Consider the following 11,251-nt stretch of genomic DNA (forward strand, 5'->3'; position numbering starts at 1 on the left):
AATATCCTTAATTTCTTAACTCTGGTCTACCTGAAGCCTGTACCTGTTCCTAACAGACTATACCCTCTTCCCTCCTCCATATTGCACACACACCACCCAGATCCCATTTAACGCTGGGCAGTGGAAGCTTGCTCGGGGGTCAGCTCTGCGAAGGGAAAGGTTAAGGTAAGATGATTTATAGCTAAATAGTACCCAGGCAGATCTAGAAGTGACCAGGAGCAGCCAGCTGTGGTGCCATCTACAGTACATTCTAAATTATTACAGCTTTTGGTTTATGGACAAGAATGGATAAGCCAAAATGTAAGGCCTTTTTGCCACTTTACGCCAACCACGATTCTTCATAGGCTCCCAGGGTGCAGTTTGGATGCTATTCTCTGGTTAAATGTGCCATTCTGCTGATATCACTGAGAGCACTCATTACTGTATTTTCCCGAGCCAGCTCTGAAGATTATTTTTAAATGATCAGGGAGGAAAACAAGTTCTTTTTTTGGATAAAACTGGAATGTCAATGCTGAAGGCAAACACAGAGAAACACAGAAGAGAAGAAGCTGCCTGGCATAAATCTTATTTCATCTTCCAAAGCACAAGACGCACGCTCAGCTAGACTCACACTTGTGTACCTGGCTGAGACCTGCACTGATATGCGCCACAAACCCTGGCCCCTGTGTGGCAGCAGGAACTTGCAAGACAAAGATACCTTTAGGATTCAGGCAGAAGGTAGCTCTCTCTGGGGCCCAGGCTGATTGATAGATTATGTGGCCTGTCTCCTAGTGCTGGAAGGAGGGTGCTGTAGCTACAGGCCACACTTGCCACCCTCATGTCCACTGGTTCAGATTCTCTGTGCCAAGTGCAGGTAAAGATCATTTGAAACTGTAACTCTGGATGCTTCTGTAAAGCAATGTACCATTTTTACCCCAGGCAAGTGCTTTCGGCTCTGTCTTAGGGTCTTCCTGCTTGGTTTTCCATGTTCTTTTGCCAAACCTTCTATTTCTCTGATGCTGTCAAAATATGGGTGCTGCAACAGCTGTTCACACGTCAGTCTCTCAGCAGGGTCCATGTGGAGACAGCCCTAAAGGAACAAAAAATTCCTTCTTTTTATTTCTTTAAAATTGTGTTAACTGATTAATATCATTTTTATTTCTTCTATGAAGAATTAAACTCTAGTTGGGAACAAGAGGGGCAAAAAAGAAAATAGGAAAAACATACCAAACATGATTTTAGTTCCTTCCACTGCCATTCCTAAATGGGTGTCCCAATAATAAATAATAGTTTCTAGAAGTAGTAACAAAAAATTTTTAACCTTTTGTCCACCTTGTTCTGTTCTTGAGGCAGTTGGTGCTCTGCCCTGAGGGAGTAGGATATAATTTTTTAGTTCACCTCGGTGGCAACTGCGATAATCCTCTTAGCCAGTTTGGTCCCTTGCATATACTTTGTAAAAACTAGTGTTTTTATTTAAAAAACAATACCCACACATGGTTAAAAAAAAAAAAGTCATACATTATACAGCAAAGTCTCTCTGTCACCCTAATTCTTCCATTCTCCTTCCTAGAATCCAGGGCTTTGAACCAGTTCCTTTTAGTTTGAAACCCTGCTGAGAATTTGCATTTCCACCCCCAGATATACTGAATCAGAATCTACATTTATAACAAGATTCTGATTCAGTATATCTGGGGGTGGAAATGTAAATTCTCAGCAGGGGTTTGAACTAGAATGAACCAGTTCAAAGCCCTGCTAGAATCAGCCCCTCCTCCTTTTTTTCCTTTTTTTGGTGTATCCATCCAGAAAGTCTATGCATTTACAAGCATATATATGTTTGTATATAAGGGGGACATAATATACATGCTTTTATAGTACATTAGTTATTCTCAACTATTTTCTTTGCTGTTTAGTAGGCCATAGGGCTCATACTTCCACAGATTAAATCTCAGAACTTCACACCCCAAGGAACTGTCTCACTCTTTTTTGTTTTACTATAAATGTATCAGTAAAAGGATTAAATACTTTCTGAAATAGGTGAAACATTGACTGTAACTTGCAAATATTTTAATTATAATTTGTACCTCATTTTACATGAGTTATATTTCTAAAAATTTGTATATAAATCAAGTTTTAAAATCAAAATGTACTTCAAGTATACTAGGGAATTTGGCTATTTAAAAGGAGCATATGGCTAAGCATTTTTTGAAGAAAAGGATCCCTTTGTAATACAAACACCACCTCCCTTTCTATTTTGTATAAATTTAGATTTCAAATGTTAGAATTATTTAAAGTGAGAAATGTTTAACATGTTTTCACTGTAACAGAATGTGATGTGACCTGTTTTAAAAATTCAAAATAACACTGTACTTATACTTTTTTTAAAGAGAAGAATTCTGAAAGGAACGGTTTTCATTTCAATTCATAGATTGATGTAAGTAATTCAGGTCCCCCAGTGATGAATCTCCCTGCTGTGATGGAGGCTGTACTTGTACCTTCAAGAGCCCCAGGGCAGGATAAGAGATGTTTGGAAACTTTAATTCAAGTGGCTCCTGTAAAAAAATAAGAAGAGGAAAAGAAAAGGTGGTTTTTATTTATATCATATATTCAAGTATAGGATTACCTCAAATTAAATTTCTTTTGCATGAGATAAGCCTCTTCTGGCATCTTCCTTCCCTCCTCCACCCTTTGCCCATCCCACCTCCTACCTGAAACAACATTCCTAGGCCTGTTTCACAAGCTCCTTCTCTCCCCGCCTCCAAATTCCTTTTCCAAATTTACTTCCTGACCATTCCATTCACTTCCTAAAGAACCACTGCAGGCAGCAACTTATGAGGGAACCCTGATTTAAAAAAAAAAAAAACCTGTTGAGCAATTGCTACTTTTTTTATGCCTCAATTTATATAATTCGACTTTCCTCAGCATAATTTTTGGCATTTATGTAAAGGGAGCCGTAATTATTGCATTGATTAGCATTTCATAAAGGGAGCTTCAGAACAGATTTTTCCCCCTACCTAGGTGATCTCTAGATGCTTCTTGCTTTTCTGGAATAAATATTGTTGTCTGCTCCCACAAGAGCCTGCTGTTTCCCTGATCAGCCTGCTGTTTAAAAAGTCTCCTAAGCAGACATTCATCAATCTCCCTTTGGCCATATATGGCTATTTTGCTCCAGTCACAAGCTGGAGACAATCAGGAACAATAAATACTATAAAGTGGGAGGAATGCCGAATGTCAGGGAGACAAACAGGCCAGTTAAAGAGATATACCACTGACAAAGAGGCAATAGAGCAGGGAAGCTGAAAAAAAATAACAGCCAGCCAAAGATGATGGAAGTAAATGAGCACGGTGCATTATGCATATGAAGACTGCAGTGTGTGAGCTGGAGGCTGGAGTACTGGCTGGGCTCATCTAATGAAACCCAGTCCCATGCTGTGGTCAAGCTTAAGAGAGCACCTCGTTGTTTTGAACACGGAAACCAGCCCTCTACAATGAACTCGTGACTGTGCACATACTAATCACTGATAAGACTAAGAGATAACAGCCTCTGTTTTAGAGCTCCCTAAACTCAACAGGAAAAAAAAATTCCTAAAGTAGATTTATATTAGCCCTTGAGAACAGACCCCCTCCCCCTAGCTTAAATATTTCTCTTGCTATTTCTGTGTGTTCAATCTGAGCACCGCTGGGAATTGACATGACATTGCTGACACTGGGCTCTGCTGTCTCAGCAACAACTCCTGGGATGAGGCCGGCTGGTTGGCTGAGATATGCCGGGGCTCATCCTGCCTGCTTAGCCAGCTTCCCAGCCCCAGAAGCAAGCAGGCCTCCCTCTGTCAGGGTTACTAACCAACAGAGGGACTTGGGCACAGATGTTCAACCAGGGCAGCCCCTGTGCTGCTTCTTCCTGTGTTTCTGTCAACAGGAAATCTCCTGCGGGACAACCTCTGGGAAACCATGGGAAGCTTTTTACATTTCTGAAAGCTGGGTTGTTTCTGATGCTTCACTGGCAGACGAAGGAACAGGAAATCGCTCAGGGACATTTAGTGTGGAACTGGGAATGTCCCCCTCACCCAGGTCACAAGAGAGCCTGATGGGTCACCTCCCATATGCAGGTGTCATTCCCGCTGCTTAGTCCCAGCACGACTCACTTTTCCTCTTGTTGGTGCTGCAGGGATAGGGGAGGCAGTGGGGAAGTGGAAGCCTTCACTGTGGGGCGAGCCAAGAGGGAAAGGGACCTGGCAGAGAACAGTGGTAGGGACAGACAGAACTTCCATCTGGGAACTCTGAGCAACCAGAGGTCTGGTTTCAATTTGAAAGTACCTTCCTCAGAATTTCACAGACTTTAATTTTGCTATAAAATGTTTTTTGTTATAATACATGCTCATTAGAAGATATTCAGAAAATCTAGAAAACCGTAAAGAAATAATAAAGCACGTCCAAATCCCACAACAAAGAGACATCTGCTGTTAATACTTTGGTATATATCCTTGCAGCCGTTTATTTCACAAATGTAAAGAGCTTTGCATGATTTCTCAGAGGTTGTGATATTATGTATTATGAATTTATATATGTAAGTATATGTATGTGTCTGTTTATTAAAATTATAGCATATGTTTCACGACCATTACTTTCATTTAACAATATGTTGTGGACGTCTTTTTCAGGTCAGTACATATAAATCTAATTGTTTTTAGTGGCTCTATGGTATTTCTATTGTAAGTATGCACCATAACTTATTTAATTAATCCTCTACTGGTGGAACACTAAAGAAAATTATTTCTATTAAATAATACCCATGTCTAATGGTTTCATTGGGATAAATTCTTAGAAGTGGGTTAAGGCATGCGATTTTTAGTTTTTCGTTTTTTTTTTTTTTTTTTAAATGAGTGTTTTCTCCACATTAGCATAAAGGACACACATTGGAATGAGGCTGGTCAACAAGTTCAAAACGGTTTTTCCTATGGTCTCCTTACGGCGCAGTGGTTAAGAGCTATGGCTGTTAACCAAAAGGTTGGCAGTTGGAATCCATCAGCCACTCCTTGGAAACCCTATGGGGCAATTCTATTCTGTCCTGTAGGGTTGCTATATGAGTTGGAATCGACTCAACGGCAATGGGTTATTGTCTCCTCATGGCAAGAGCATGTTAAAGTAGGGGATTTGGACACGTTGTCCTCCATGGGTCGCTGTCTAAAAGTTGATTGACGCTGAGCTACAGTTCAATTGCTGAGAATGATGAAGGGCAGGTGTGGCTCCAACAGGCAGCGCTGCCTTTCTGTCAACTCGGCTGGCTGAACTCTTCCCAGCAGTCTCTAAATTAGCCCTGAAGGCCAGGGTCTTTCTAGCCAACTTGCAACAATTTTCTTTTTCACCCTTAGACTGACCAGTTAGTGCAGGGTGGGCCATCGGGCTCAGGCAGGTGAGCAATTACCAAGCCCTAACCAGTCTGGCCAGGCCAGCTCTGCAACTCACCAAGTAAATAGACCATTCACCATGTAAGCACCCTGGTAATCTTAGCCCTGACATGCACAGCTCCCTCCAAAATGGGTTACTCACCATATCTTCAGGGTCTGGGATTTTCACACCAGTGAAGTAATGATTCATGCTAAATACTTGCTGGTGTCTAGGAATGAGATCCCCTTTGGACAAGAAGAAAGGAGGTAAAGTAAGAACGGCAGCAAACACTGATCTCTGGTTTCCCTCTGTAGATGCTGTGTCTGTCTGTGCATGCACCTATGAATGCTGTAGTTTTGTTATCCAGTCAGAAGGAATAGCATTCAGGCAGCCATCAACAGCCTTTACTGAGCCCTACAGTGAACAAAGCACTGTGTTAGGCACTTTGGAGGTATGCAACAGAAACTGAGGGCTGGAATGGTCTGGCCCCTCAAAGGCTTAAAATGTGTTTGAGGAATCCAAACCTAACAACTGATCCAAACCCTGACCCACTGCCACTGGACTCAGCTGGAAAAACACGCGCAAATAAAATAATGCCTTTTTTTCTTAGCAAAACCGCAACGATTACACATCAAAATCATGTTAACTGAAGCCTTATGGGTTGAGATAAGAGGAATGCATTGGCCTAGCACATAGAACAGTGCCTGGCTTGACACATACCTAGCACTCAATAAATATTTGAGGAAGAAAGGGAATAAAGCATGAAAGATTTTCTAGCTAGAAAGAATACGTTTCCGAATTGGAACTATCTTTTCTTGTTTGCACCTATTAGAGATCACCTGGGGATTCTATTTCATCTACTGTTTAGAAGCACTTATAATGTGAAGCAATGCAACAAAAGGAGCATTTCAAAATCCTGGGGGATTATGTGAAGCTTATCCTGCCTACATTTCAGCCAAATATCTAAAATCGCTCTTGTGTAAAATGCTAGGGACATCACACTTGAAGAGGCATTTTGTAAGACGAATATAAGGAGATGCCCAGAAGTACTCCCCTTCCCAGAGCAGAGTGGAAAACAAAAACCTGCCAGCTAGGGGCCCCTGACCTGCTGCCACTGGACTGTGCTGAAGTTCCAACCCCAGGGTATCAAGTTGCCTAATTTTGCCAATTTATTTTGGAACTTTACCTCTCACTCAGATCCAGAAACTTGCCACACCCCATTTTGGATGAGCAACCAAAATATCCTCTCTAATGCCTTGCCCCAGTTCTCAGTGAGCTTCTTCATGAACACAATTCCTTGTACCCAAACAACCTTCAATCAGAGAGCTGGACGGAGGGTACGGGGAGTACCCTAAAATCACCAGAGGAAACACAGAAGGGAGGCTGAATGTCCCTAGAAGGGCTACAAGGTCCCTTACATGTCACTGTACAAAATCAAGCTACCAGCAAATATTTACTGCCTACTGTGTTCTGTGGTAGAATTCTTAATTCCTGGCTAATAAACCTCAAGTGCAGCCACCATCCCTCAGTGGAGCTTGCGAGTTGCTATGATCCTGAACAGGTTTCAGTGGAGCCTCCAGCCTAAGATGGACTAGGAGGAAAGGCCTGGAGATCTAGAGCCAAAAAGAACCCAATGGATCACAACAGTCCAATCGGCAACTGATCATGCGGGTTGTGCAGGACCAGGCGGCACTTTTTTCTGTTGTGCATGGGGTCACCGTGAGTCAGGGCCGACTATATGGCAGCTAACAAGCAACTGTGTGCAAACGTCACTGCAGCATAAACAGAAGCAGAGGATATGATCTCGCCCTCAAGCAGCCTACAGTATTTTCGGAAAACCAGTGTCCAAGACATGATGATGCAGGTGCTACAACAGATTAGAGGAAGACAAGTATGCTTTAAACTGGGATACTCAAAGGAGTAGTATGTAAACTCTCTGACTTTTGAAAAGCGTAATCCCTGCTTATGGATCTTTCACTGCCTCTCCCCTCCTCTCCTCTTCCTTTCCTTCCTCCCCTCAGGCAAATATAAAGAAAGGAAAGAGCCTTGGGGTGGGAAAGCAAGACAAGTAGAGTGACATTAGGAGAAACCAGCCTTTCTTCCTGACCACTTGGAGAATTGAGAATCTTCCTCTGCGGAGTCTGTATAATCCAAGTTAGTCTGGCAGGCTGGAGTTAAGGCTATCCAAAGAATGAATTACCATATCAGAATAAATGAAATAAAACTTGAACACATTCTGTAAACTGTCAAGCCCTTGTAGAAATCCAAGATTTTATTGCTGCTATAATCATTATTCAGCTTTTAACTTGATCCAAACTATGCTGAAGTGAGAATCATGTGTCTTTTTGGGCACTTAATAAGTCCACGATAATTGTCAGTCATTTTTATTAAAACAAACGTGGACATCCTTAAAGGAGCCTTTTATATAAGGCCTTGAGAGTGCCTTGTTTTTATTGACACTCATGAAGGCTTTCCAAAGTGCAAAGGGCAGTAGATAAAACTAGGAACTTGTGCTCTGTTCTGCAGGGACATGGGTAAAAACATCCGGCTTTCCAAAAAATGGGACAAAAACACTACTTACCCAAGGTTTTCCTAATCAGATAGATCTGATCCACATCTGATTTTCCTGGCCACAGAGGCACACCTGACAGCAGCTCAGCGAAGACGCAGCCAATGGCCCAAACATCTACTGGGGGGCCGTAGTGTGCATCCCCCACTAACAGCTCAGGGGAGCGGTACCACCTGGTAGCAACATAATCTGTGTAGTAGTCACTTGGTCCAGCTGGCCAGTGATGGAACATGGAAAACAGAAAGAGCAGGGGAAGCCTAGAATCAAAGCTGGGAGGGGAAAACCTAAAAAAATCAAGCTTGTGTCCCATCTTGTGGTTTTTCTAAATCAGTGGTTCTCATTACTAGCTGCACATTAAAATTGCTTGGAAATTTTTTTTTCTCAGGTTCTGTCAAGTCAACCCCAACTCCTGGAGACCTCATGTGTGTCAGAGTAGAGCTGTGCTCCACAGGGTTTTCAGTGGTTGATTTTTCAGAAGTAGATCACCAGACTTTGTCTTCTGAGTTGCCTCTGGGTGGACTCGAACGTTCAACCTTTCAGTTAGCAGTCGAGCATGTTAACAGTTTGCACCACTCAGGGACTCTGGAGTACAGTACTTTTAAAAATACTGATGCTTGGACCCAAGTCCAATTCAATTAAAGCAGAATCCCTAGGGAGGGCTGGGAGCATATCAATATAGTTTTAAAAGTTCTCCAGATGATTTTAATCTGCAGCCAAGGCTGAGAACCACTCTTTTAAATATTCTGAAAACTACTATTCTACAAAAAAAATGGTAGAAAGAAGGAGAGTAACATACTTTTTCGTATCAATTTTATTATGGTATAATTTACATATAACATACATTTTTAAACTCCAGCATGTGTCTACACATTTTCAGTAATTACAGAATTATAATTTATAGCAATCTTATGCCCTAAATCTAAAAGAACTGCTTTCTGTATCATTTACTCATTTATCATGTAAATAACCTTTCCATTTTTTACACTTAGCTAAAGAAAACTTCAATACTCACTCAAAAGCCGAGCAAAGCCAAAGTCACAAAGTTTTATCACGGAGCGTTTTGTGATGAGGATATTTTCTGGCTTTATATCTCTATGTATGCACTAGTCAAAAAAAAATCAAAGCAAAAACAGATTAGTAAGGAGCATCTACAAAATATGAGATAAGAAAATACAAATAGTTAACAAATATTTGAGAATCCATTTGACTCTTTCATTTGCATTTTGGATAAGAGTAAAATGTTGTTGGTGTTGTTAGGTGCCGTCAAGTCAGTTCAGACTCATAACAACACTATGTACAACAGAACAAAACACTGCCCAGTCCTGTGCCATCCTCACAATCATTGCTATGTTTGAGCCCATTGTTGCAGTCACTGTGTCAATCCATCTTATTGAGAGTCGTCCTCTTTTTCGCTGACCCTCTACTTTACCAAGGATGATGTCCTTCTCCAGGGACTGGTCCCTTCTGATACCGTGGCCAACGTACATAAGATGAAGTCTTGCCATCCTTGCTTCTAAGGAACATTCTGGCTGTATTTCTTCCAAGACAGATTTGTTTGTTCTTCTGGCAGCCCGTGGTATACTTCATCAACACAATAATTCAAATGCGTCAATTCTTCTTCAGTTTTCCTTATTCATTGTCCAGCTTTCACGTGCATATGAGGCAATTGAAAATACCATGGCTTGGGTCACGTACATCTTAGTCCTCAAAGTGACATCTTTGCTTTTTAACACTTTAATGGGGTCTGTTGCAATAGATTTGCCCAACATAATGCATCGTTTGATTTCTTGACTGCTGCTTCCACGGGCATTGATTGTGGATCCAAGTAAAATGAAATCCTTTACAACTTCAATATTTTCTCCATTTATTATGACGTTGCTTATTGCTCCAGTTGTAAAGATTTTTATTTTTCTTTATGTTGAGGTGTAATGTGTACTGAAGGATGTAGTCTCTGATATTCATCAAAGTGCTTCAAGTCCTCTTCACTTTCAGCAAGAAGGTTGTGTCATCTGCATATTGTAGGTTGGTAATGAGTCTGCCTCCAATCCTGATGCTGCTTTCTTTTTCATATAGTCCTGCTTCTTGGATTATTTGCTCAGCACACAGATTAAATAAGTATGGTGAAAGGATACAACCCTGACACACATCTTTCCTTACTTTAAACCACACAATATCCCTTTGTTCTGTTAGAAAAACTGTCTCTTGGTCTATGTACAGGTTCTGATGGGCACAATTAAGTGTTCTGGAATTCCCAATATTCAAAATGTTATCCATAATTTGTTATGATCCACATAGTTGAATACTTCTGCATAGTCAATAAAACACAAGTAAACATCTTTCTGGTATCTCTGCTTTCAGCCAAGATCTATCTGACATCAGCAGTGATATCCCTTGTTCCATGTTCTCTTCTGAATCCAGCTGGAATTTCTGGTAGTTCCTTGTCTATGTAGTGCTGCAACCGTTTTTAATTATCTTCAGCATAATTTTACTTGCATGCGATATTAATGATATTGTTTGATAATTTCTACATTTCGTTGGATCACCTTTCTTTGGAATAGGCACATACATGGATCTCTTGCAGTCAGCTGGCCAGGTAGCTGTCTTCCAAATTTATTGGCATAGACAAGTGAGCACTTCCAGTGTTGTATCCGTTTGTTGAAACATTTCAATTGGTATTCCATCAATTCCTGGAGCCTTGTTTTTCACCAATGCCTTCAGTACACTTTGGACTTCTTCCTTTAGTACCATCAGTTACTGATAATATGCTACCTCCTGAAATGGTTGAACATTGACTAATTCTTTTTGGTATAGTGACTCTGTGTATTCTTTCCATTTTCTTGTGATGTTTCCTGTGTTGTTCAATTTTTTGCCCATAAAATCCTTCAATATTGCAACTCCAGGCTTGAATATTTTCTTCAGTTCTTTCAGCCTGAGAAATGCCAAGCGTGTTCTTCCCTTTTTTGCTTTCTAACTCTAGGTCTTTGGACATTTCATTATCATACTTTGTCTTCTCGAGCCTCCCTTTGAAATTTTCTGTTCAGCTCTTTTACTTCATCATTTCTTCCTTTCACTTTAGTTACTCTACATTAAATAGTAAGTTTCTGAGTCTCTTCTGATGTCCGTCTTGGTCTATTTTTTTCTTTTCTGTCTTTTTCAGGACCTGTGGGGATACATGCCATTAAAATGTGGATGTATAAAGGCCTCTATGCTGCACAACATGTTGAGACTTGTCCCCAACATGTTGAGACTTGTCACGACTTGTTTTTCCAAACCCGGTTACTGATTGGCTTGTTTACCTGAATTCCTCCTCCCTTGCCC

General features: G+C 40.9%; 1 protein-coding gene across 1 annotated transcript in view; it reads right to left on the reverse strand.

Annotated features, from left to right (window-relative positions):
• Nucleotides 1-11,251, reverse strand: part of CDKL1 (cyclin dependent kinase like 1) — a 68,981-nt gene that overhangs the window by 833 nt on the left and 56,897 nt on the right. Inside the window, exons 5-9 of the mRNA XM_023726161.1 lie at nucleotides 8,946-9,036; nucleotides 7,946-8,146; nucleotides 5,527-5,609; nucleotides 2,472-2,528; nucleotides 905-1,069 (exon numbers count right to left, since the gene is read on the reverse strand). Coding sequence (XP_023581929.1) covers nucleotides 905-1,069; nucleotides 2,472-2,528; nucleotides 5,527-5,609; nucleotides 7,946-8,146; nucleotides 8,946-9,036 — 597 coding nt within the window. The remainder of the gene's footprint in view (nucleotides 1-904; nucleotides 1,070-2,471; nucleotides 2,529-5,526; nucleotides 5,610-7,945; nucleotides 8,147-8,945; nucleotides 9,037-11,251) is intronic.

Source organism: Trichechus manatus, unplaced genomic scaffold (genome assembly GCF_000243295.1).
Source record: "Trichechus manatus latirostris isolate Lorelei unplaced genomic scaffold, TriManLat1.0 scaffold00010, whole genome shotgun sequence".
Lineage (NCBI taxonomy): Eukaryota > Metazoa > Chordata > Mammalia > Sirenia > Trichechidae > Trichechus > Trichechus manatus.